At 37.8% G+C, this 27,675-nt stretch overlaps 2 protein-coding genes across 4 annotated transcripts; one reads left to right on the forward strand and one right to left on the reverse strand.

Moving 5' to 3' along the window:
* The first annotated feature begins 1,516 nt into the window (after positions 1-1,516).
* On the forward strand, positions 1,517-4,778 carry LOC149001276 (myb-related protein 2-like). Of its 3 annotated transcripts, none has more exons than XM_089136890.1 (7): positions 1,517-1,846; positions 1,934-2,147; positions 2,238-2,314; positions 2,394-2,451; positions 2,538-2,625; positions 2,741-2,810; positions 3,443-4,778. In XM_089136890.1, exons 2-7 carry the CDS (start codon positions 1,937-1,939, stop codon positions 4,187-4,189), a joined length of 1,251 nt encoding a protein of 416 aa, XP_088993016.1. In that variant the 5' UTR covers positions 1,517-1,846; positions 1,934-1,936; the 3' UTR covers positions 4,190-4,778. The 3 variants fall into 3 exon arrangements, with proteins under 3 accessions (XP_088993016.1, XP_088993018.1, XP_088993017.1); XM_089136892.1 differs by having other exon boundaries at positions 1,518-1,846; positions 2,553-2,625; XM_089136891.1 differs by having other exon boundaries at positions 1,519-1,846; positions 2,550-2,625; positions 3,443-4,777.
* An 11,903-nt stretch (positions 4,779-16,681) lies between these two features.
* LOC149001277 (uncharacterized protein At5g19025-like) lies at positions 16,682-22,086 on the reverse strand. Its single transcript, XM_089138102.1, has one exon. It carries the CDS (start codon positions 21,345-21,347, stop codon positions 20,646-20,648), a length of 702 nt encoding a protein of 233 aa, XP_088994228.1. The 5' UTR covers positions 21,348-22,086; the 3' UTR covers positions 16,682-20,645.
* Positions 22,087-27,675: the final 5,589 nt, after the last annotated feature.

A 27,675-nucleotide genomic window follows, 5' to 3' on the forward strand; every position in this document is an offset into this window, starting at 1 on the left:
AAAATAAAGCTCTGAAAATATAACAAAAGAAAAAAAAACACTTGAAAGATAAAATATATATATATATATATATATATATATATATATATATATATATCATACATGGCGACATGAGTCTTTATTTTTCTTCGAATCTGAAAATTTCCAATTCAAAGTAAGCTTTGTTTGTAAATTGCCCTAAGCCATGCATGCCTATTTATGTCTTCGACTGCCAGCCCATCCTTATCTTTTGTCCCCTCCAATGAATGAACATATTATACTTTTGAAATACAATAACATCCCTTCCATGTATAAAATTTCAAACTTTGAATTATATTTTTGAAATACAAATAAGATCCTATATCCTAATACAAATAAGATTGGGGCATTGGTCAACAACAAAGCAATAATCATAATGTTATCCCAACTAAATGGGGTCGACTACAAAGATCTAATAAAAGAAAAAAACCAGAATAAAATATCAATAGACTAGAAAAAAACAATCAAAACAGTAATAGAAGCATCTCTGTGAGAGGAACACTACGAAAGGTCTCACATCAAAGTCCAACTGTTTGGAATAGGCACTGACGACCCATTCAAACAAATCTTTCACGTAAATTGCATGCATGCATGCATGAACTAACCAACCTCAAGTCTAATTACAACAGTGTGTAATGCATAGAGAAATATGTTACACCAACAAAGAAAATTTTATACAGATGAAAACCTACTGAGACACGAATCTTATTTCTCAAACTAAATTCATGAAAACGAAAGAATAACTACACAAGAATCGAGATAGAGAAAACTCCAATGGTCCTCCCAACTGCCACGCCCAATTGTTCAAGCAAGCAAGTACAATTTTTTTTCTCTTTTTTTTTTTTTTCTTCTTTTTTTCTTAACTCAGGTCTCTAGTCCTTCGGATTCGTTAATGTAGGGCCACTCATTCTCAACTTTCAGACATAAGAAGAGATGAAAAGACTTGGGCCCCCCTCCCTCTTTCTTTTATACTGTATAGGTTGAATAAGTGCCAAACTTACGAAAGGAGACAAGAATTGTATTCCTTATTCCATTCCTTTCTTTCAAACAATCCCCACAAAGAGAGCATCTCTCCACAATTTCCTCCTCCCTCTCTCTCTCTCTCTCTCTTGATTGTATCTAATTCCCCTGTTTCAAGATGCCGAGTTAACAGAATAATCTTCCATATCTTATTAAATATATTGATTTATCTTCCTCTCTTTATCAATCTCCATCCCTAGATAGGCAAACCTGGAACTAAAAACATATGAGCAACCAAGAAGCTGCCCAGTCTTACCAAGAGTCTTAAGAATCTAGAAGGGGGTCTTGGAAGGTTTCAAGACATCAAAGATGGAATTCCATTGCCCTGGGTCATGAAATTCCTCTTTTTCTATTGGGGAATAAGGTTCCAACTTTCCTCCAAGGGACCAATGCAAAAAAAAGGGAAAAGTTTAGGCGGATCTATTCTTGCACCTATTGCAAGGCCTCAGTTGTTCCAGAGGAATTGAAACTGAGAGAGAGTATTGTCTGAGAATGGAAAGTGGAGTTGTGGGAAAGGGCCCACAGAGTACACAAAGCAGAGAAGGACAATGTCTCTTTTCGAGTCGCTGTGAAGATTGGATTGGATCGAGTTTTTGTATCAGTTCCTTCCCAGATTCTATGCCTCCACATCCAAGCTTCGCTTTATAATGACAGGCCCAGGCAACCAGCACTTCGTGAGAGCCAGTCAAAGAAGAAGCAGAGGAGGGAGAAGCATTGTAAAGTATCAGGAGTGAGGAACTAGGAGTACAGTACAAGCCTCCTCAGAAGTAGATAATCAGACCAAGAAAACAGAAAAGGAAAAAGAGAGGTAAGTATTCATGATGGTACACAAAATTGTAGTTCCCTTGTTTCTGATATTAAAATTCCAAGTAAACAGGCATTGTTTTAATAACAGGGTATGTATCAACTCCATCATCACCACGGAAAGAACAGTTCCCCTTCTTCACGCATGTCAATTCCGTCTGAAAGGCATTTGTTCATGCAAGGTGGGAATGGACCTGGAGACAGAGGACTTGTTCTTTCAACTGATGCTAAGCCTAGACTGAAATGGACACCAGAGCTCCATGAGCGCTTCATAGAAGCAGTCAATCAGCTTGGAGGAGCAGACAGTGAGTATATATAGCTTAAGCAGTTATAATAAATATAACAGATATTATGTACTGCAAAAGACTTAGATAAGTCATGTGATTGTTTTGCAGAGGCTACACCAAAAACAGTAATGAAGCTCATGGGAATTCCAGGGCTTACCTTATACCACCTAAAAAGCCATCTTCAGGTTTATTGCAAAGCCTGCCAAATGTCACCTTAAAGTTCTGGTATACCCTACAAAAACTAATCCATCTCTTGGCTTGCAGAAATACAGACTCAGTAAGAATCTTCATGGACAAACTAATATTGGAACCAGCAAGATCAGTAAGAGACTTTACATAATGTTCCCCTTTACTTCCATAAGTACCAGAAGCAATATAGGAACCACAAAATTAACTTACTGGGAATAGATTGCATGGCAGCAGTGGCAGGAGAGAGGGTATCTGGAGCAACTGGAGCACTCATAAGCAACACAAACCTCAGTTCCCAGACAAACAAGTGAGAGCATGAAAGAGTTTCATGATTTCCCCATTTATATTTGTGTGTGTGTGTGTGTGTGTGTGTGTGTGTGTGCATCCCTTGGATAGAGCTAACATGTGATTTCATATCTCAGAGGCTTGCAGATAAGTGAAGCAATACAAATGCAAATTGAAGTGCAGAGAAGACTACATGAGCAGCTTGAGGTAAACAGTCTGAAAATCCTGAAACCTTTAAAACCTTCCAGAAGATAATATAATTTGGAAGGCATTTCCAACTTTAGCTAAAAATACACAGGGTGGAGCAAGATTAAAATCATTGAACTTCTCTCAACCCCAAACTCTGAGCTAGTTTCTCATGATAAAACAAATATTGAAAAAAGAAACAGGAACATTTAAAATTATGTCTTCCTAAATAAGACAAGCTTTCTAATTTTTCTCTCTTAACGTTTATTACTTCGATGTTGGAACTAAGTGAACAGCCAACTATGCCACACAAAAAAATCCTGATACTACATCATAAGGTGTCATTTTGTCATCCTTAAGTTTCAGTGAGAACCACCACAGCCACAGTTCTTGGTCAACAAAGTTTATCATATAACTGCTTTTAGAAAATCTTGATTTACTTATTTAACCCTTTCTCAAGACACACAGGATGATTCTGTCTTCGTTTTTTCATTCCCTTCTAATATGCTAATCAACATGATCACAAATTAAATTTCAGAACATTTCTATTGAAGACCACAGTCCATTTGTTCCCGCTCTTCGCATTCTAAAGTTGGTCCAGCATTTTCCTTTTTTCCACACACTGAATAGGATGTTGTTCTGGACTGAACCAGGTGCAGCGACACTTGCAGCTCCGCATTGAAGCTCAAGGAAAGTACCTGCAATCAGTGCTGGAGAAAGCTCAGGAGACACTTGGAAGACAAAACATCAGTCCCGCAGGCCTAGAAGCTGCTAAAGTGCAGCTCTCCGAACTAGCATCCAAAGTATCCACAGAATGCCTAAACTCTGCCCTTTCTGAGTTGAAAGAAATGCAAGGTTTATGCCCCCAGCAGACACAAACATACCAGCCAGCAGATTGTTCAATGGACAGTTGCCTGACATCATGCGAAGGAAGTCAAAAGGACCAAGAGATACACAACATTGGGATGGGTCTGGGACCTTATCCCCGCAATAAGCCCCTAAGCAAAGATGAGTCCGTGCCTGATCAGACTGATCTGACATGGGACACAGACCTGAATGGGAATAAAATCTTCCATCCTTCCATGAGAAGAGAAACAGAAAGGGTTATGTTCCCTGTACAAAGGAGTACCACTGACTTGCTTATGGGCATTAGAGTACAAGGAGAAAAGATGCATGACGGCTGCAGCTTTTATGAGGGAACACAAAAAGGAGATGAAGATGAGCATTTCCTCAACCAAACCAACACCAGAAGACCTGCAATTGAACCAGAGAATGAGAAGACATTGAAAGAGTTCAGGCTGCCTCATCTAACTGCAAAACTGGACCTAAATGCTCATGATGAAAATGATGCATCTTCCAGCTGCAAACAGTTTGACTTAAATGGATTCAGTTGGAGCTGAATCACCATACCACAAGTTAAATATGATACTTGATTCTGAAGATAACTCCTTGTTTACTTTTTTGTTCTATGTATCAGTTGAGAAAATTTTGAATCTCTGGATGGTAAGATTCTGTCCTTGAAGTTCAGCAATCAAAACTAGTCAGGAGACTTTGGTGAAAAAAGGGGAATGGGAAGAAAAAGAAGATGATCCCTCATGGTAAAAGATGCAACAAGTAGTACAAGTAATAAACACGGTAATAAGCGAGATTAGATCAAGGAAGAAAGCACAAAGTTTTGCGCACTTTTCTATGAAATGTAGGTCTAAACAACAATAATAATCCAACAAGTTTGGTGTGATGCATGTCCAGTTTCAGCCCGAAACAGTACACAGGAGTTCAAAGATAGGTGGAATTTAATCTTCGAGGCATGGAGCTTTCTCTTCAAAAAAGTTCAGGTGGAATTACGGACTCTTATAGTCTTATGTGATAACTTCAAAATCATCAGTCATGCTCATCGAATAGTCCACAAACACATATTCAGCCTTCTCTTCGTCAAACTTTAAAGTTCTTCTTTGTTATTCATGGTCTTTTCAATGGTTTCTTCAACCACCTCATCAACAATAGTGTCAAGTTCCACATCATCCTCTGTCCAACTTCATTTGCTTTAAAATCTTCAAATGTAAACAACATCTGGAACATCAAGAACCAACTCTTCCTTGATGACAGATATTTCTGGAAGAATTTCAACATTGACGTCGACTTTAATATTTCTGGAAGAATTTCAACATTAACGTCAACTTTGTATTCTGGGTCACTGATTTATGGAACATCACAATAACGGAGACTAATAAAACGATTAACTTCTTACTGATTTTGTTGAAGTAATGGGTTGTTTTAACGTTCACATGAACTGTATAATGCCTTGATGCTTGCTTACTTTTTTAGATGTGCTACTCAACCTTCTATTTCTAGTATAGGAATCTTGCTACACAAGTTTTGGGAGTTTTTAGAAAGCATAGTTTCTATTTTCTGCCAGTTACTAATTTCAGAACTTTCCTTTTTTTGTACTTTCTATTTTGGATAGATTTTAGGCATTAGAATACTAGAAAACTCAGTCCATGAGTTGTACTATTTTTTTTTTTAGAGGACAAGTTTCTTGTCTCTTCAGTTGTATGTAAAGCACTTGAATTCTATAAATAAAGGAAGCTTGCAATTCTAGTTTTACTTTAGCTAGAATCGCAGGCTTCTTTTGTGGTTCTCTCTTCTCTCTTTTCTTCCTTCTTCTTCTCTCTTTTCTTTTCTCAAGTTCAAACATTGCTTTGGTCGTTTAAAGCTTGATTTCTAACAGATTTCTTTTTCGTACATCTATTCTTCATGCTTCAATCTACAAGTAGAAGTTAACTCAACTAGAACCAATCTACAGTGCAATCATTGTTTGTTATAGCAGCAATTCCAGCAACATGTACTGTCCAACCTAAGGGAGAAAATTGACCAGAATAAAAATCACCACATTGCTAACTCAAATTTCTCAGATTGGGAAATGTTGAAGTCATGGGTAGGTAATATGAGATTGAAACAACCTTCAAAACCCTTCTTTTAAAACAAAAAAATGAAGTTTTTCGATGTTTTCGTGATTTTCATAATATGATTAAGACTCAGATCAATGCCACTGTGAAGATCCTTCGTAGTGACAATGGCACAGAGTATATTGATGGTGAATTTCAGCGATACCTCTCTGACTCTTACATAATACACCAGACCAGTTGTGTTGATACCGCTGCTCAAAATGGGGTCAGTTCACTTATGATTGCTATGAATGTCTTGACCAATACTAGAGTGATGCTATACTCACTGCATCTTACCTTATGAATAGGATGATCAGTAGGATACTTGGTTTTAAATGTCCTAATGAGCTTCTCCAGGGAACATCTTCTTTTATTATTCCCCCAAAGGTTTTTGAATGTGTCTGTTATGCCAAAATCACAGCCCATCAAAGTAAGTTGGCTCCCTGTGGCCTAGCTGCATTTTTCTAGGGTATTCTGCCACTCAAAAAGGGTACAAATGTTATCACCCTCCTTCCGGAAAACCATTGTCTCTATGGATGTCATTTTTAATGAGTCTTGCCCTTACTACACACCTCTCCAAGGGAAGAGTCCTAGAGGAGAGGTGTTATTTTCAACTCTAGACCTTTCTATCACACCAACGCAACACAACTTAGGAGCTCAAGAAGTGTTTATTGACCAGGGGGAGACTTCAACCAATATACCCGAGGACTCTAATTCCCCCCCCCCTCCGTTTTTTGAACCATGTGAAGAACTTGATCAAGGGGAGACCACTCTATAAGGCACACTATTGAGGTATTTCAAAACAAGATTGACCAAAATAAGGAGGTGCAGACTTATCAAAGGAAGAATTACAACCGGCTAAAGCAGGTGGAGAAAGGTGACACACTACCACTTCAATCTCTTGCTCCAGAATCAGATTCTACTGTTCCCTTTGAGGTATCTTCCTTTGATCTTTCTATTGCTATTAGAAAAGGAATTAGATCTTGTACTCAGCATCCCATAGTTAAATATGTCTCTTATGACTCTTTGTTTGACTCTTACCGTGCTTTTATATCCTCTCTATCATCTATATTTGTTCCTAAAAGTTGGCAGGAAACCTATACTAATAAGAGATGGAAGGCAACTATGGTAGAGAAAATGCAGGCAATAAAGAAAAATGATACTTGGGAGTTGTTTACACTTCCTCCAGGAAAAAAAATCAATGGGCTACAAATGGGTGTTTGTGGTTAAAAAAAATATGGATGGATCAGTCAACGAGTTGAAGGCTAGACTAGTTGCAAATGGATATACCCAGACCTATGGGATTGATTATCAGGAGAATTTTGCCTCTGTTGCAAAATTGAACATTGTCAGAGTTCTGTTATCTATAACTGTGAACAAAGACTGAAACTTGCACCAACTAGACGTAAAGAATGCCTTTTTACATGGGGAGTTAGAGGAAGAAGTCTATATGAAAATCCCACATGGTCTCTCTGATGACAATACTGCATGGAAAGTTTGTCGGTTGAAGAAGTCAATTTATGGTTTAAAACAGTCTCCTAGATGCTAGTTTGGACGCCTCCTGAAGGCAATGACTTCTATTGGATACAAACAAAGCAATGTTGATCATACGCTATATTGTCAAGAAGTCAAGTACTAACATCACACTTCTCATTGTTTATGTAGACAATATTGTCATCACAGGGAATGATGGTGAAGAAATTCAAAGGTTGAAGGACTTTCTTGGTAGAGAGTTTGAGATTAAAGATCTAGGGAAGTTACAATATTTCTTAGGGATTGAGGTGGCTCGATCAAAGAAGGGTATATTCCTATCCCAAAGAAAGTATGTCCTAGATTTATTATCAGAAGTGGGAATGTTGGGGTGTAAAGCAATTAATACCCCTATTGAAGTTGGAGCTAAACTTAAAGAAAAAGAAGGAGAACCAGTGAACAAAGGAAGATACCAAAGGCTGGTAGGGAAGCTTATTTACTTATCCCACACCAGGCCAGACATCGCTTGTGCCGTGGGGATAGTGAGCCAATTCATGCATGATCCATATTTAGCTCATATGAAGGTTGTTACTAGAATACTACAGCATTTGAAGGGAACTCTGAAAAATGTATACTTTTGTCACCCATTGATAATCTAAGAGTAAAAGCATACACTCATGCAAACGGGCTGGATCTCCAGACAGGAAGTCAATTTCAGGTTATTGTACCTTTGTTGGAGGTAATCTAGTTACTTGGAGACGTAAGAAACATAATGTGGTAGCTTTATCCCAGTACCAAAGCTGAATATAGAGCTATGGTTCGTGGAGTTTGTGAGCTACTATAAAAGGCTTGCTACAAGATATTGGTGTGAAATCCCACCTAACCCTAACCTTGCTGTTGTGCCAAATGCATATATACCATATGCATTGTTCGATTTATTCTTTGCCGTATGAGTTGCCTAGTTTCGTTTGGTAGGAGTTTACCCCGAAGCTGACCTATTCTCTCTTCTATTTTTCTAATGCCTTCTATCTCCCTTTGATAGGAGGGTGATCTTAAATCATTCCCATGACTGATCCTTCTATCCCTGTTGTTCTAAAGTGGATCTCCATTCACTCTATAACCTTGTGAATTCTCCACATAATGATTTCGAAGAGAAATCAAGTGTGATCTTCATGAATTGTTATTCCTTCTAATTGTTTCAAGACTTCAAACTTTTCATCTCCTATTCTTCAATCAAAGATTAGTAATCTCTCTTGTGTTGTATTGATCTACTCTTGCCATGTTTTATTCTTTATGATTGAGATTAAGAAGAAGATGATGCATACTTGCAACCATCTTTTCTACAATCTCCTTTCATTCTTTCATTTTTATGGTTTTATGATCTTCATATTGATCTTCGCCATGATCCTTGTGAAATCTTCATAAAGTCATGATCATACTTTCATTTTGATTTCAAAGCATGTCAGATTTATTCCTTGTTTTCTTACAAAAGACTTATTGTTATTTGTCTTCCGAAGACTTTGGGAGAAGGAAGTCAAGATGGAAGTGAAGTACCCCTGCCTTTTTGAAACCAAGTACTCTCCCAATTTCGAGGACAAAATTATTTTAAAGGGGGGAGAATGTGAAATCCAACCCAAACCTAGCCAGGACACCCTATCTGTTTTGGGTAAAGAAAGGTTAGTTTAATGTTACACCTTGAAGTTAGACCTTGATTTCAGTGTTCTATCTCCTTTTTCTCTCTTTTCCTCTTCTTACTGTTTTATCTTGATGTTTTGATTGTGGAGAAGGTATTACACTATTGTAACTACCTATTCTCTAATCTCCTTATGTCTTAGAGTGAACTCCCAATCACTCTATGCATTCCTTGAAACCACATGGTGAATCTCTTCAATTCCTCATTTATTTTGATTGAGTTTTGGACAGCATGATCATTCTACTGTAGCTTCTTTCTAATTAATGTTTAACATGTTTGATCTTAGCCTTTACTGCTGTTCTAATGTATTTCATCTCTTTGAATCAATTCCCCTTTCTTTCTAGCCATTATAGCCTTCTATGTTGATCATTGATATAAGCATTCTAGTAAGTTTCTATTTTTGATTCCTCTCATTCTAGGATTAGTATTCTTTTGATTTTCTATTTAGTTATTCTTGATGTGATTAGGAAGATGGTATTGCATCATTGCAAACACCTCTTCTATGATCTTTAAGGTTGTGAATCCATTCAATTCTAATGATGCTATGATTCCCCTATTTGATTTTCTACAAGGAATCATGGATATCTTCATGAATGCATGCTTAATCTTGTTTCTCTTGTATGATTGATCCATTCTTATGATGATTCTTGCCTCGGATATGTTTTTGATATTCCATTAGAGTGAAGCCTTGTTCTCTCTAATTCTTCCCTTGAATCCATGGTGAGTTTGCTATGGAAAACCATGTTGTTTCCAATTTAGAAACTCATGTTCCCAAATTATAAAGTACTGATTTCTGACCATGGATGATGTCCAATTCATGCTAGATAATCTTGGTATGTTTGTGTGAGGCTCCCTTTCGAATTTCGGATCAATCGGACGTCAAACGAAGAAGTTATGACCAAAACAATGCATTATGGCCTTGTTGTCTCCATTGGTCGACTGATTGGTCGATTGGGGCCAGTAGACCAATCAATCGACCAATAGGGCCAGAAATCCGAGAAAATCCACTGTTTAGGGTTTTTCACTTTCTATTTAAGCACACTTCGTGTTTCTTAGTATCCTCTGCCTCCAAAACTCTCTGAGAACGTGGGAAGACCCTCTCAAAGCTTTCCTTGGTGTATTCGAAGAACTTTTGCAAGATCTCAAGCCTCTCAACTCCGATTCTTCAGATCCAAGGTTAGTAATCTCTCCTACGTATTCAGATCTACTTCTTCTATGGTTAATCTTTGTGATGAGACTATGAAGATGATGATGCATTCTCTGTTAGCAACCATCACTTCATTGATCTCCTTCCAATCTTAAGGTTTTATGATCAGCATAATGACCTTAACCCTAACCCTGGTAAATTCTTCAGGGAACCCTTGGGTAACCTTCATGAGAGGGTAACCAAATTAGGGAACCCTTGGGTAACCTCCCTTGTGAGAGTAACCACATTGGTTATATTTGTGTTAATCTAAACTCTTTCAATGACTTTCTTGTTATCAAATTGCTAAGCAAATTATTCCCTTTCATCTTGTGAACCTACCTTGGGTTATCTGGAGACCTAATCTAGGTTAACCTTCATGGGAGGATATTCAATTGGAAACCTTAACCCTTTATTGATTTTTGAATCATCCTCAAAGCTTTTCTTGATGTGATTACTTATTCTTTATTCCCTAGGGTGAATCCTTATTGCACCCTAGCCTTTCCATGAGAGCCATAAGATTGAAACCCTAACTTCTTGGTTCAAATCAAGAACCTATCTTTTGACCTTGACTTGATGCTTTGACCTTCCTAGATAGTTCTAATATGTTCTAGGAAGCTCCCCTTCGAATTTTGGATCAATCGGACTTCAAACGAAGAAGTTATGACCGATTTGGTGTTTGCAGTTCCGTACTGATTCCATTGGTCGACTAGTTGGTCGACTGGGCCAGTAGACCAACCAATCGACCAACCAAGCCAGTAGCCTCAGTTTTGCTCTGTTTTGCTTCCGTTTCGTCTCCGATCATTAGGGATTGTTCCTTATGTTCAATATATGTTTGTTTAGGGTTATTTTGGTGATCTTGGACTTGCCCATTGATCTCTTTCTCGAAGTTTACAAAGTCGAATACGAGGTGAGTATTCCACTCACAATATGCATATTTACATACCTTGTTATGATATGATTCAAATGCATGATTTATCTACTGTTGATTTACTTTCTTTATATTATGTTACCTCTGCAATTACAGTAGGTTGTTAATATTGTGATTTACATATTGGAATGAATCATGAATGATGTTGAATGTGATTTGGACTATGGTGTGACATGTATGATTGTGATGTGATGTGATTGATTAGGTATGATTTGGGATTGGGAGGTGTCCTTTTGACACTTCTGTCATTGGACATCGGAGGGAATAGTATGGGATGTTCTCCGAAGATGCCCATCGACGCTTTCCCGGATTATTGGTTGTTATACCTAGGGTTGTCTAGCAGTGTTTGGCTAGGATGTCCCTGTTATATCGAACCTGATTCGGAAGGGTATTGAGACCGAACGACCCGTGGCAGCAATGGGGATTCACGGGCGCTCAAGATCGGTAACCAACCCATGAGAGGACGGGAATCACATTGTGGGGGCCATTTATGGGTAGGGTTGCATATGGATAGACTTGGGCTCATGGGCGCTCAAGACCGGTAACCAACCCGTGAGAGGACATGAGAGCTTCCCGTTTACTATATGTGGATGACCTATAGGGTTGATGAGTCCGTAGTCCGAGAGGGAATACGCTGACTCTAGTGTGAAGGATGCCGGAAAGGATCCCGAGAAGGGAGGAATGGATGCATCTCTGGAACTGAGTTGATGTAACTAAGTAGAAGACTTGCATTGGGCTAGGCTTAACCCTGACATGCGCCAGTACTTAGACCAATGGTGATGTGAGAGAGCGGTGACTTAACCCCCAGCCATGGAATATCCCGAGGGATGACGGACCCATTACCAACCAAAGCCGAGTGACTGAGACCTTCCCAAAGAAGTATGGTGCTATGACTTAAAGCATGTTTGCCAATAGAGACCAACATATATATATAGAGTTAGAAGCATATTTGCATATATTGTTTCATATTATTGCATATATGTTTGCTTGTGAATGCATGTGAAGATGCTTATTGTGTTTGGATTACTTGCTAAGTTCTTTTGAGCTTAACCTTTGGGGGACTTGTTTTTAGATGACATTGCAGGATCGAAAGAGAACTCGTGCCATGGTACGGAGGACCTTTCCGTATATGGTACAGCTTCAAATGTCCTTGGACAAGGTAATGAACAATGAGGCAGCCAACACCCGGATTTGGACTACACTAACGGCTCCTATTGACGACAGCCGGCATCGTCTTATTCACCGATGGGATCGTGCGCTAGAGGCTGATCTGAAGCTTCAAGAGCATAACCTAAAGGTGAGGAAGAGGAAGTCTGAAGAAGAAGAAGAGCCGACTAAAGATGTGGATTAGATTCCTCTTATTTCTTCTAGACTTTTATTTTGCTTATATTAGCTTAGAGCTTTACTTAGATTTCGATCTACCTTCCGCATATGTTTGTGGAGTATATTTCCGCTATACTCCACAGTTGTCTTTTGATTTGGTATCTTGTTATTCCGCACTCTGATATTCTTAGTGATCCTTCTGAGATCCTTTCTTGAATTTTATTATTAACTTATTAGAATACAATAATTTGTTCTTGCTTTTGATTATGTTATTGTGCTAAATGGATATGATCGTTCCTAAACTTGATCTTTTGGGCTGTGGATCACTCTCCCGAGTAATCCAGATTAGGTTACCAGCTTGGGGGATGTGACAATTGGAGTCCAAGTTCCAAACCCTATAATGTTATATTGTGACAACAAGGCTGCTATTAGTATTGTTAATAATCCGGTGCAACATGATCGAACTAAACACATTGAAATTGACAGGTTTTTTGTCAAAGGAAAGCTGGAACAAGGGCTTATCTAATTGCCTTTTGTGAGGTCTAGAGACCAAGTGGTAGATGTTTTCACTAAAGGTTTGAAAGAAGGCGATTTCCTTCCTATTATGGGAAAGTTGGGCATGACTAATATCTATGCCTCAACTTGAAGGGGAGTGTTGGTTGAGTTCTACTAGGAGTTCAATTCTATTAGAGTTTGTGTTCATATAAATTTCTATTTCTTGTTACCCAAGTAAGGGTATTTATGTAATAGTGTTCTTTCCACTTTATTATAAATAGAGGGCTTGAGATCACACTGAACAAATTAAGCCATTCTACCACAATCAGCTTTCTCAACAGTAACCTTCAATGGTTCAACCAGTAAAGTCAGCATTACTGAAGAGTACCGAGGAACATGATTGTTGTAGAGCAATTAATGGGAACAAGGATTGTAGGGTGTAACAAGCCCTGGATCTATAACCAGTAACTGAATAGAAAAAGGGAAGAGAAGAAGATCAAAATAAGTGGGGGAGTGATGCATTAGAAAGTGTAACCTCCTCTCCCACTACGATTTCATTGAATCGAAGGCAAACTCCAGTTCAGAAAGCAGCCTCCCTAAACCAGTTAGAAGAGATATGGAAAGAAATTTAAGACAATATACTAAGTAATCTACCGTATGGTAATCACATAAAAAGACAAGAAAGTCAAATGACAAAACTTATCGCAAAAACATAACAAAGTTAACAATCTGCCTCAAGCTGGAGTATATGTTGTAAAGCTCCACCTTGGTATATTAAGAACAAATTGATGCAGGACAACCAGCCAGGAACCAATTCGAACTAACGTTGAAGGCCACCTCAAAACGTGAAAAGGGGAGGCCAAATTACTGTTCACGTGAACAGTGTCACAGCCCATTATTTGGCATATTTGGAATATTCATAGATAACTTTGTGGGGCCCAAGATCAGATTTTATTCTTGGGAGAGTTAGGACCTTAGTTTAGTTTCCATTTTAATTATTCATACATGTGACTGAAATATAAAGCCTAGTAGTTTCTAATTCTAATTAGTTTCTATATTTATAAGATTCTATTGTCACTAATTACTAGGCTATTAGTTTCTATTTTTAGTCTACTTAGTTTATAGTTCTTGTAAAGCTTTACCCAAGCTACAAATAGGCCCTTACATTGCAATAAAGATGAAGACTTCTGGAATAGAAAAAACGAAGTACAGCTTGAACTTCATGTGTTTGCCCAACACCTCCCCCCCCCCTCTTCTTATGAAAGTTCTTCTCCTCCTTCCCCTTCTTCAAGACTAATTCTTCTGAGATTTCCCCTTCTTCCCTTATCTTCTTATCCTTCTTTCTTCTCTATGTTATCCCCCATTAAAAATATTTAGAATTCTGTCACTCTTGAGCACAAGCAACAATAGCATAACACCAATAAGCACTAAGATAACTAATCCAGGCAATAATCATCAATAGTTCAGTAAATAATATTCATTGCGTATAGAGCATCCAAAAATTGACAACAGTAAACAAAAACCACATCCACAAGCATAGCAGCAATGACAATATCAAAGGTACTATCCGCATAATGTCAGTAGAAGCAAGTCATTACCTCAGCACTGTAGCATCTCCAACAACTACGTCATGAGAGGCAGGTGGTAGGTAGTGATCTCCACAAAGAAGATAAAAGGGTAGCTCCAATGTCCACACAAGCTCTTCACAAGGAAGACAGGTAGTAAGTAGTGATTTCCACAAGGAGACAAAAGTGCAGCTCCAATGTCCATGGATAAGCTCTTCACAAGGAAGGCAGGTAGTATGCAGAACAGCAGAAATAGTGCTCAACCAAAGGCAAAGATAAGGCCTCAAACAAATGTCTCCAATGATAAATAGGCAGGACAGGTTAATTCAAACCAAATACACAATATGGATTATTGCAGACCAACTAGGCAGTTGTTGCTGCCGTAGATCAAATAGGCAATAAGGTTTTCTATGTTGTTGCTATAGAATACCATATAAAATAAAAATATTGAGCAGATATTGAACAAGTCTACAATCTCCCTCTCACGTGTAGCATTACACATGGACAAACAATGACAACCAATCACCAGCATCTCAAAGTATAATTCTGAGTAAGATCCCAGTCCCAGGTGACAATTTTAAATCTCCCCTCATGTTATTGAATAATAGTCACGAATGGAAAATTTGAGACCCCAACTTAAAATTACCAGGCCCAACAAATAATAGTATGGTAAACATAACAAATTTTTAATTACCTGAATGTGTTAAGGGAAGGGTATGACCATAATTTAGATGAAATCCCAAAAAGCACAAAGAAAACTAGGGGTTAAACTAGCAATTGACAGTAAAATAAGGAAAAAGAAGAACAGTAAAGCAACGGCCATTATTGGAATTAGGAAATTAAATAAGGCAACAATAAGATGAGCAAGGAGTAATGTGAACCTGGAATTCTAGAAAATAGGGTAAAACTAAGATAAAAACCCAGAAGCAGTAAGCAAGCAAATTGATCCAGAGAATAAAAGTGAAAACGAGAATGCAACCCAACAAATTAAATAGGTTTCATACCCAACTCATTAATCAAAGCACATAGCAATTCCAGTTCTAAATTCCACAAGGAAAACGGAAAGTAACGGATGCACACAGTAGCAACAACAATGGACTTCAAGCAACTAGGCAAAACCAAGCTCAGCCAACAAGAATCAAGAGGGAAACAGGGGGTTAAGAAGATTTTTTGCTCCAAAATCAGTTTATAGACGGCTGATTGGAAGATATCAAGAATTGAAGCAGATCTAAGCAGGGAATCAAGGCCTCAGGTGAGTACCAGCAGTTCTATTGGCACTTTTCAATCTCTCAAGTGGAAGAGGAGAAGCTCGAATGGGAGCAAAGGCTAGATCTGTTCTGGGAGCATCTGCCTACTCTCGATCTGGAGGCCATAGGAAGAGCAATGCAATGGATCTGGCCAATAAACTTTCCAGCCTCATATGAGAATGAAAAACTGGAGCATTTTCCACATCGGTGGATGAAGAATCACGAACTTAATAATTTCTGGTTGACCATGTTCCCCAAAAAAAGAGATACTTTTCAGCAATCTAATAGGAGAATTAGAACAGCTTCTCAAATTCCATAAGATTGCAGATGCAACATATGACACATCAAATAGCAGTGGAAGCAACCAACAGCAGCACATTAACAATTTGAAGCAATCGAACCTATGAAACAAATCAGGGCAGTTCTCTAAAAGCAGTTTACAGGTTTGATTCATATAGTCATCAAGGCAGCAAGGTGACCAAGACATTTTGGTACCTTACTAAGCACCATGGTGATTGGGCAGCCGCAGGTGTCGCCCCGTCAAACAAACATTTTAGTTTACATTTTTTTAATATGACCATTATATTTGGCATACATAGCATACTAAAACTTATATAATTCTACTTATAAACTAAACAAATACTAGAGAAGTCATAAGAATGCAAGATTTATCAGCTCATATCACAAAGAACCCCCCACAACCAATAACTTAAATTTCAAGAAACCCTTTCTTGGTCCCATTTGAGTTGGTTCTCTTTAAAGATCTTAGAAAAATTGGCCCTCATTCAATGGAGGCTACATCACTATTCCATGTGATGGAGTGATTTATAAAGATCTCTTTGTTGCTAGTCAAGTAAGAGTCCTGGTCTACTAGACTTCCTTTATTTGTTCGATAGGAGCCCTAATCCTACTATTTAACTCTTTTCTTTTCTCTTTTCTCTTTTTTTTTTCTTTTTTTTTTTTTTTTTTTTTTTTGGGGGGGGGGGGGGGGGGGGGTGGGGGGTTTCGTGCCCCCCATGCAATGGGAGATGAGATGCTACCATTCAGATTATTGAAATACAATTTCTCAGTTTTCAATCCCCTTTGTGATTATTTGCTGCTGCAAGCCTGCAACTAAAGTTTTGTTCAATTTGGCTAGAGATGGGTCTAAGATAGAAGAAACAAACTAAGGTTCCAGGGTGAGATCAAACCTAGATCCTGGTTGTGGCTGAGAGGACACCCTTCAACACCCCACCTCCATTTAATCCAAGCATCTACAAGAGTGCAAGACCACCCCCCCCCCTCCTCCTAATCACCTTCAGTTTCTGTTTTCACACCCTACCCTAGGTTTAATCCCTTCTTTCCCTCTATAAGCAGGATCCCCCATATCTCTCTATGCACCCATCACAATTTCACCAAGCTACAGCCACAGTCCCAAAATCAAGAAAATTCATAATGTACAACTTTTACCCACTCAAAACCTTCTAAACTTGAAAACAATAATGTAGACAGTAAACCCTACACTCATTACAAGTTTCACCCAGTTCTGATCAGTATTTACTTACATATAAATAAACAAAAAAAAAAAGTTACTTAAATGATCATAGGCATTATAAGTGTTTGTCATGATTTCCAGCCAACGTCCAAGAACAATACACACTACCACAGTTGGTCAAAACAAATAAGTATCATTTTGAGGGATCTCTCTTTTTTATTATTTTATTTTTATGAATATCATCTGTCATTTTGTTTAGATGGTCAAAAATAGCTTATATACCAAAATATACGTAGAGAACATGTCTAGTTATCAAAACCAACAGCTCAAGATGGTTGGAAAAACTACCTGGTTTTGACTAAGTTTCAACTTTCAACCACTCTTGGCCATATCTTCCTGGTTGAAACCGACATTTACATCCTTGATCTGGATGAGAACAACCTCAGAAGATGGACTTCCAAATCAAGATCCTTCCAACAGATTTAGAATGCCATCTTGATTGCCATTAAAAGCAAGTTTTCCTAGTAAACCTCCCAATCCATTGCCTCCTTCACGAGTACACTTTGTTGATTCCTAGGGCCTTTCCCATCTCTTTGTAGACAAGCCCCAACCCCCCAGCTGAGGGCCAAGCTTTATATCATCTTTTGTCCTACTACCCTGCATCTGTAGGGGCATTCTTGTACTCTTTCCTCTATCGCGATATTTTTCTTATTCACCTCCCTCAAGAAAACTTGTACATTGATCCCACAATAGAAGATGGAACAATTAGAAGACAGAACAATGTTGTGTTCCAATAGAGGGCACTACCAACCACAAACTCATAATTACCAAGATCCCACAACAACCACAACTAATGAAGAAAGTAACTATTATGGAATTGACATAACTACCCCTCGGATAATGAGTTGGGAATTGAAACAACTACCCTTAAAGTGTTTTGATGATAACAAACACATGTAACTATGAGCTAACAATTTATTGTATGTTCAAAGGTAGGCATACTCATGTAAAAAGCCAAATCCAAGTAGAGAGTGTATATTGCACAAAGGCTATCCAAAGTCTACGAAACGAAGACTCCAAGGACTCAAGGTGCAGCAGACAAGAAATGGACCTCCCCACGTGCAATTGTGCAAACACAAGCTCAAGACTCAAGACTGATGTAAAGACTTTTGAGAAGTCCATGTATACAATTTTAGAAAGAGGCACATGTAAAATTCAAGTCAGATATTTTAGTAAACAAACCATATGGGCAGTGGACTATTGAGCCTATCCCTAGGTGCATAAAAGGAATTCCCCAAATCTTATTGTTGGAAAGCCCCAAAATTTAAATTGATTTTTGTCCAAGTCAACTAATTGCACTCCAGTGGAACTCATGGTACGTATTGTATGAAGCTCCTAGTTAAACGGTTGAGTATCAAGCCTAATGGCCAATGGACTCAGTCGACCGCTAATCGACCTGTTGTGACAATCGTATCCCAATCGCTAGTTCCCAATGGCCAAAATGAATAGCTTGACTAAGAGATACCCAAGGTCGACTAGTTATCCAAAAATAAGACCTTTTATATTTGTTGGAACCTAATTTGGAACCAACCAAGCTATAAATAGAGGTCTTTACAAATACCAAGGAGCTTCAAGCTATCATTATTGTGCACTTATCATAGCCATTTAGCCTCCCCTAGATCCAAACCCCTTTGGTGATCCCTTTCCTCTTATTCAAGAAGGTTGAGGTGTAGATCTCAAGGTAAAGACTGAACCAGTAGAGGCTCTCTCATTCATTTGCATTCATTTCATTCCAAGGGAAGTGCCACCCCTTAAAGTTATTTAAGTGTTTGCAATTTTACTTTTGTTTTAATTTCAAATTATCTGTCATTGGGTATTACACGAAAGCAAGGATTCTATAGGTTGGATGTGGACTCAGTTGAATCAAACCACTATAAATCCTACTATCTTATCTATTTCCTTAAATTCCACTGGATTAAAATTTAAGTTGTTATATATTGCAAAGACAAGCGTTATTCACTAGTGTCAACCTATTCATCCCCTGCCCCCCCTCTCCTAGGTTCACTTTTTCTGTAACTCCAGTGCCAATGAGTTGACTTGGTATTTTATTCACTCACTCACAACTCCCCAACCAGGCCCTCCAAGTCTTAAGAAAAGAGTGCAAACCCAACCCCTCATTTTTTGAAGCGTCTCACCTTGCTCTTGAATTTCAACATTGATCTAAAAATCATGTCCAATTTTACAACCTACTACCATTCAACTAGGGATAAACCACAGAATAAACTAATCCTGGATAGCGAAAATGTAGTACTAAAAGAGATGGCGACACCATGACTTTCACAGATAACACCATCTCTAGCTGCTGTCACCAGAACAAAGTTAGTCAAAAATCTTAAAGGACCAAAGAAAATGTTCTGAAACACCTCAACATGACTATTCAAAAGAAGCATATGCATAAAATGTCTCCAGAAACTTAGCAACATCATAAATTTGCATGACATAACATTACAATAAGTTGTTTGGTCCTCCATTATCAACAGGAAAACATTAATGCAAGAAAGCTAGTAGCTAGCACATGGCTCTGTGGACCATGGTGTATCCTTTTAGTCCTCTTCATTGGAACTTGCCAAGCAGATGCCCAACATGTCTCAAAGTAGATATTCTCTTTAGGAGGGTAGGTACACCACCATGTGTATAAAGCTAGAGGGCAGCACTAATTGGGGCACAAGAAGATACATCATAGAGGAGGGGCAGCAGGACCTTTGAAGGAGAGATGAAAAGAAGGCGATATATGAGCAATGCCCCAAGCTTTTCCTGTTTACTCCATCCATTTTACTTAGTTGTGTACAAGCACACAACATTTTATGAGCTACGAATTGAAATTTTCACCTCAAATATCTGAACTCAAATGAACCCCAAGTCCCTTTAAACTTCAACTACATCAATTTTCATCTCACTCACAGGAAGGTCTACTTTTCTATAGATAAAATCGATTGGTCAAGCTAAATAACTTTAAGATTGCCTCATAAAATCACATCAGAAGCTAGCTTACTATCAAATCCCATGGTTGAATATTAACAACAAATTTTTACCACTGGTGACAGAGTGAGAGAAAAAATAAGCAGAAATAATGAATTGTTATTCTCCTTGAATATATGGTACAGCAGAAACCATGCAAACAGGCCTACATTTTCTAATATTCTAAGAAAGAACAAGATAAAGTACCTAATAACTTCTCATAAGAAAAGACAATTAAGCATGCAATTTAAAGCTTAAACTGATAACTAGCTTAATAAGGATTAACTGAATGGTAATCTGAGCCATCTTATATTAAGAAAGAAAAGAAAAGATACAAGATTCCCCTTTAAATGTGATTATACCATACCGGATGCCACTTATTTCAATTGGAGAAGTACTAGCCAAGTCCCAACTGGATTCTTTAGGGTTTTGGTTTATTACTATATGAAAACAAGATTAAAATAAAAGAAGGAAACTATAAGTAGCAGATGGAGTAAGCCAAATGCCTTCATCTACTTCTTAATTCTACGAAGTTTCTTAGGTCCCCAGACCTCCATTCTACCCGCTGGACATCCACATGGTGCTCGAAAGATAAGTACAGTACGACCATTAAGCGGTGCCATCCTCTTCAACTCAGCTTCGAGTTCCTTGTGATCCTGTCCTAACTCAAGTGGTTGGACTCCATACGCATTCTGTGGCAGTGGTGGCAAATGTTTGACACATTCTTCCGATTCAAGCTGGATATCAAATTCTACTGCCTTGCGAAGACCCTTGCAGTAAGGCTTCCCACACTTTCTAGATTTGTGATGGATAATTTCCCACACTGCAACCATGGTGACAAAAGTTACAACTAGTCCAACAGCATATGCCAGGGGTGCGTTGTTTATAACATCACCAATGAAGTGCCAAACCACAGGAAGCAGCTCAGAAGCTTCTCGGAAAATGGACATGAAGCAAGGCATAGTCAGAACCCAAAATGCTCCAAGTGCCAGCAACAATATAATAATGTCAATGGCAGCAAATGGTGAATGATCACAAGAGGGACGGGATAAGGGGTTTAAGGAATTGCCATGCTTCTTATTACGAGAGTGACCCTGATTGCTCCGATGTTCATACATTGAATTTGGCATATTCCTGTGCTGCTCGAAAGCTTTGCAGAAGTCAATCAAGCTCCGGCAATCAACCATTGGTAATCTCAGCGAATCAGAGGACATCGGAAAGGGAGGGAGGGTAAACGATAAGTTTCTGATTCTTTGAGATCCAAGTCACCGTGTGGATCAATTCAATCTGGCAGCAATCCTTCGCTATGTTTTTGGATCTAAAGGTAAATTCAATAACGAACTCAACCGTGAAGCAGCAAGTGAAACCAAAACCAACGAAGTATCTAAACACTCAAATCCAGATTTGCTAGATTGCTATTCGGCTTCGTAGCTGACCATACGCAAAACCAACCCAATGATTGCAGACTGCAACTAGCGTCAGTGAATTTTCGTTTATAAGAGCTAAAGATGTTCTCCGGAAGGAGGAAAGAAGGTAATCTTCAACGATTCAGAGATGCACAAGAGTCTGAAAACTCGATCTGGACAAGTTCCACAGAAGACGACTTCAACAACGAGCAGATAAGAGGAAAATTAAAACACCGCCGTGATTAATCCGATTCACAGATCCTGACAGGAAAATCTAAGCCACAATTTTGAGCAATACAAATCACGAAGAGTCCAAGTTCCTACGGGAAGAAGATGAGGAAAATCTGATATCGAATAGCGATCCGCTCTTTGACCGAGTCCAGGACGTAAATTGCTACTTGCAAAGAGAAAAAAAACGGAAATATGTTAAATATGATCTCTTCTCCGCTCAATTCCCTGTGATGTATAAGATTTGATTTGACTGCATCGATCACGCAACCTCGCCAGCTACCGACAGACCGGGTGAAACTAAACTAAAAAGCGGATTTCAGAAAGCAGAATCACATATTTATAGTCTTACAAGTCCCAGTCTTGGATACGCGTTTTTCCAATACCATCAAGAATACGCGATCGAAAGTACCACAAAAAAAAAAAAAGAGTTAAGACCATTTCTACGCAAGGTTTTTTTTTTTTTTAATAAATTTCTTCGCAGGGTTTGGATCCCTTCTCCACATGGAGGATATCTCCAAGAGAATGCGAGTAAATGATGAGAAGTTGCCACGTGTAAAAGGTTTATCGACAGTAAATACCCAATTTTATCTCACTGGAAAGTTAAAACTATTAGACAAGCTAACTAAAACATTGGATCAAGATTATTTAATCTATAAAAAGAAGAAATTATAATTTGACAAAATCATAAAAGAATTAATATACCTTTTTTAAGATATATTCCAAACTTCTAAAAATGATATAAGAAAAAAGAACTTGAACTAGTAAAACAAAATAACATGAAGGATGAAACTTAAAGATGATCACCACAATATGAAACACGAATAATGTCAAAGATCTCACAAGCAATCAGGGTGTTCACCCCAACTAGACAGGTATACCATCTCTTGGTATTTTGAGCTTCTAAAGATTAAGATCTCTTTATTTGTGTGACCTTGAGATATTTATATTTCTAGGGTGGAGATGACCAGCCATAAAGCCCACCTTAAATGAAATGCTAGCCCACTAATGCTCATATCCACAATGCCTTTAAAGCTTACTTTGACAATAATTAAAAAGCCCCAAAAGAATTAAGGAACAAAATTATAGAACTGCCATTAAATAAAACAAAACAAAATTGGTTTTGCAAAAATAGAGAAGAAAATAGATAAGTTTTTACTAATATATAAAAACAAATTTGCAAAACCACTTTATCGATAAATCCTTTCAAAAAGCAGTCTGTAGACACGTGCACTTTCGCAATTGTCAAGTCACTGACAATGGAGCACTCGTCAATAAGATCAACACTCAACGTACACATACTCTTTACATGGATGGACTCCACAGATTCTTAATGTACTAACCATAGAGAGACTAGTCCTCATATCTCTCATAGTCTGAACAATTTTAACTTGCAGCCCTCAAACCATCATAGTCCAACAAGTATATTTATAAAATAATACATTATGATGGGTGCAATCAAGTCAAGGACTACAAAGTGGTTCAAACCGGATGATCATCCATAAAAAAGTCCAAACAATCCAATGGACCAAATAATCATATAAATCATCATAAACAATAAATGCCACATATAATCAAAATAACTTTACAAGTGTCCAATATGAATGTGCAAGTAATATAATGACATGTATTGGGCCACACAATTCCCCACAGAAACCCAATCTAACCGAGTACCTATATGTTCAAACCCGATTCTAATCTCACCTCTCTTCAAATCACTTTTTCGTCTTCTTCATACTGCAAAAGCGAAGAAACCCTTGTTGTCTTCAAGGCAACACCGACACCTCTGCTCTTCAAAAATGAAGAAACTCTGGAACAGAGCTCATTCTCCAAAACCGCACTCAATACTTCCTAGTTTCTGCATACAAGATGCTAGAAGTAACTTATTAAGTTTATCATTTAGCCATTTAGTCGATAAGCTAGTCATATACATCTTAGATGCCTTTTTTTCCTTTGATATTTTATGCCTTTACTTTGCCAATGAGTCTCAATATCATCAACAAAAAACATACACCAAAGAACCTCGTCTTAAATGTTTTTGGTTAATTCATCTATAACAAGTACAAATAAATATAGGCTTAAAGTTGATCATTAATATAACACAACTATAATTGAGAATTCATTATTTTGTCCCCCACTATTCCTACACTTGCCACTGAACCATCTTTATTTAGAAACTATTGTCTAGAATAAATTAAAAGAATAAAAACTGTGTCTAATAAGTGAATAAATATAAATGTATTATTGAAAGGAATGCAAACTAGTTAAGGAATCTAAAAGAGATATCGGACTTGAGGGATACTTATTCTAATATATTAGAGTACATGATGTTTTTGCCCTTGTTTTCAGGGTCATATGAGCACGAGCTCATTAAAACTGCTCAAAAAATTATAAGAATGGAATTTTGTCCAAAATCCGAAATAGGTTCCATTATGAGATATTTTACGTTCTTTTAAATAAAAATAAGTTCCAGAATATATACCAATACAATTTTCAAAGGAATGAGAATAAAAACTGATATCATGAAAACTCTAGTTATGGAGCAGTAATGGAATAACTTATAAAGTGTAATAGAAATGAATCTCAAGGATTTTCACAACAATCACATTGAAGAACACGGAATAAGAAACAATTCTTATCATTTAATCACCCACTCCCTTTATATTCACATAAATTTTTCTAAAACTTTTTTATAAAATCTCATTCTATGGAATGAAAATTCTATTGCATGAGGAGATAGTTACTAGGCATACCTTGTGTATAAGCCTTGAGAATCATAGTTTCAGAAAACAGGATAGGAAAACTAGAACCGCCAATTATTTAGAATCAAAGCAAATTTTCAGAAATCCATTCAACAACCAGTTCAGTTTTCCAGATTGCCTTCATTAAAAAGGAAAATTCTGTTTGGTTATTCAAAGTTCAAACCACAATTCAGGAGCCTAAAGAATTCAACCCCCCCCCCCCCCCCCCAAACCAGGTTATGAGCAACATCAGTATGAACAATTAAAACTGCTTCCCCACATTCTCTCCATGATTGTCTTCAATCACTTAATTCTTTTCTTCAGCAACCTTTTCTGTTTCCCTTTCCCTCTTCGTGTAACCATCCTTCCCAGAAGAGCTTAGAAGAAACTGTGGACCCATGATCTCTACAATCCTTACACTATAACAGATCCTCATAAATTGATTCTCCTGATAACATTTGATACAAAACACCCCCCCCCCCACACACACACACACACACACAAAAAAACACCACCTCTTTCTCCCCCCTTCATACAGATGGCAAATGCTTGGACTCAAAAAACCCATCTACTGTGTCTCTGCCATTAATTTGAGATCCAAAAGCCAAAGGATAGGAGGACAAAGGGCCCTTACTTTTAGAGCTAAACACAAAAGCTTACTTCATCAAGAAAGAGCATTGTATGCATAAGCTCTGATACATCAAACTAATAAAATGACATTGCATTCCCATCCAAAAGTACTAGATCCTTAAAAGAACTTCAAAGCTGAATTGACAAATTTCCTGGGGAATGCCAGTATTCTTTCAACAGCACTACCATGAGATGTGATAATGTATATTTAACTTCAACTTGATAAATTTGATATATATTTAGTATATTTTACTTCAACTTGATAAATTTGATTTACCTTGCAGAAATATATAGCTGTGTTGACCACCAACAACGACAAAAATAAATGGCATGCAGAATCGTACGTAAAAAAGTCAAATTTCATGGGTCTCTCTGATGCTTTGTATATTAAACATTTTGTGGATTATAGTCTCCTAGAGAAGTAAAATTCACAAAACCATCATATCCCCCATACATGTGCTGACTTAACATGTTAATCATGGATGTTTCTTTCAAGCAAGCGCACCAGCAAAGAGAGCAGAGTACAATCACCACCCCTCACCCCTAAAGAATTGTTGTTAAATAAGTTCACAGACTGATCTAAAGTTTCTGACAAATACCATAAAACAACTGAATTAACAGAAAAGAAGCACTTGCTAACACTCAGAACAGATACAATGTTCTACAGAGGGAAGAGCAGTGGATATTTAATCAATTGTTGATTGGAAATATAAGTTAAGCACTCCAACATGGATATGATCTCTTTGAAGTCCTACATTCCTCTCTATGTCGTTTTAATTACACAGGACAAGTTCCCTGTGATGCACATATGAGGGAAATCACCTATGCAACTCCAGTGATGGTGCAGAGAATGGTATCATTCAGGGGCCCAAATACTCAAGGTAACAGAGAGAGAGAGAGAGAAAGAAATAGCATGTGAGAGGATAATAGTACACTGGCATGGGGAACTCATTTTTTATGGATAGGAAAAATTCTCCCCATATTTTTTCTGTGGAAGTTTAATGTTTTAAAAACTAAAAACAGATTAATGCAAAATACAGAAGAAAATGGAGTGACACCATTATTTCTTAAACTCAATTTATGTTCCAGGCAATGTATCAGACTCTCAAGAATCCCAACTTACTCTTCTTGAACCACTATTACCAGGCCTGCCATTTTGTAGTTTCAGATAACGGAAAGTCAGAATCATGACAACAAACAAATGTCAATACACCTAAAACAGATTGTCATGAAATTCAGTACGGAGTGATACTTTCTTTTTCTTTTTTCTTTTTTTCCTTTCTTTTTTTTATTTTATTTTATTAGAAGAGTAATACTTTCTTATTGTGATTATCTAATTTCAGAATCCTTTGAAAAGAAACATCTTGAAGCTTTCACTTCTTTTCATCCTCCCTTCAAGGGAATGCGAAAACACCTAATAGTTTAGGTTAAAAACCAAGATCACAGGGCAGAAATCGAAAAAGAAATGGTTTACTTTTTATAACTCAAAGATGAATCAGCCTAATGTGGCAACAGTCCAGGTTAAACAACACCATGATAACTGTGGATCAAGCTCTCAAAATTCGGGAAATATTCAAAGCAGGATAAGTAGTTATGGCACTGAACAGAAAATGACTGCTTTTCCAAAACAGATATCGAAAACCACAATCACTTTTGAACACATATACAGGTCACTTGGAGAAGATCTGAGACATGCAACTAGAAATTTAAAATGGATCATACTTGTCTACAATAGAACTTCCTTTATTTGGCAAATAAGTGTACAACAGAATTGGATACAAGATTGATCAAACCCATGGAAGAAGGGGTTTAGTCTACCAACAATGCAGTGATTCAACAGACAAAATGAGTGGGGAAAATCTTATCAGTGATGGATCTGACAAGATTATAAACAGGGAAAAAATTGGAAGATATTACAATAGAAGGATAGAGTCAAGCCTCTCACTTGAACTAGGATTTATGCATCTAAAAGTATCACAGCTTCACGGAAATCATTTTCTTAAATTTCAAATAGTGAGAACTGTAACAGTTTGGAAATCAGATGAAAGAAGGAACTGTGCTTCTGACCGAAAAATTAGACATTCCATGCCCTCGGAGAGTGCTTTGTCGTGCTAGGTCACTGACATCTCCTTTTTTGTCTTTTTCGGACCCCAAGAACGGATTGGATCGAAACGACTTTCCTGTCGAACCCCTTTGTGTCTGTATGAATCTCTGACCACGCGGGGCACCTTGTGGATAAGCATAACATTCTCAAAAAAAGATAGACAGAGAGTGAACAGGTCGTCCAGCGAAGCCTAGAAGAATCCTACCCTTGGTATAGTTACCTCACCCTTGCCCCTTTCTCTCCTTAACCGGGGTCAAGCCCCTATTCCCCCGCAGAGTGAGGCTCCCTTCAACATATTAATAGGGTTTACTTCGGAAAGCATGTTACCAGCTCAAGGCAATTAACACAGGGGTTTTGGGTGGCTACAACTGTAGTTTGAGAAACTTGGGTACGAGACAAAAGTTGGGTTAAGACAAGATTCAAAGTCCAACAC

Source organism: Hakea prostrata, chromosome 10, assembly GCF_041222555.1.
Source record: "Hakea prostrata isolate BN-2017 chromosome 10, UWA_Hpros_2, whole genome shotgun sequence".
Lineage (NCBI taxonomy): Eukaryota > Viridiplantae > Streptophyta > Magnoliopsida > Proteales > Proteaceae > Hakea > Hakea prostrata.

Coding starts and splice junctions, on each gene's coding strand:
- LOC149001276 (XM_089136890.1), top strand. CDS start 1,937: ATGTATCAACTCCATCATCACCACGGAAAGAACAGTTCCCCTTCTTCA. Junction 2,148..2,237: donor TCAGCTTGGAGGAGCAGACA/GTGAGTATATAT, acceptor ATTGTTTTGCAG/AGGCTACACCAAAAACAGTA. Junction 2,626..2,740: donor CTCAGTTCCCAGACAAACAA/GTGAGAGCATGA, acceptor TTCATATCTCAG/AGGCTTGCAGATAAGTGAAG.
- LOC149001277 (XM_089138102.1), bottom strand. CDS start 21,347: ATGTCCTCTGATTCGCTGAGATTACCAATGGTTGATTGCCGGAGCTTG.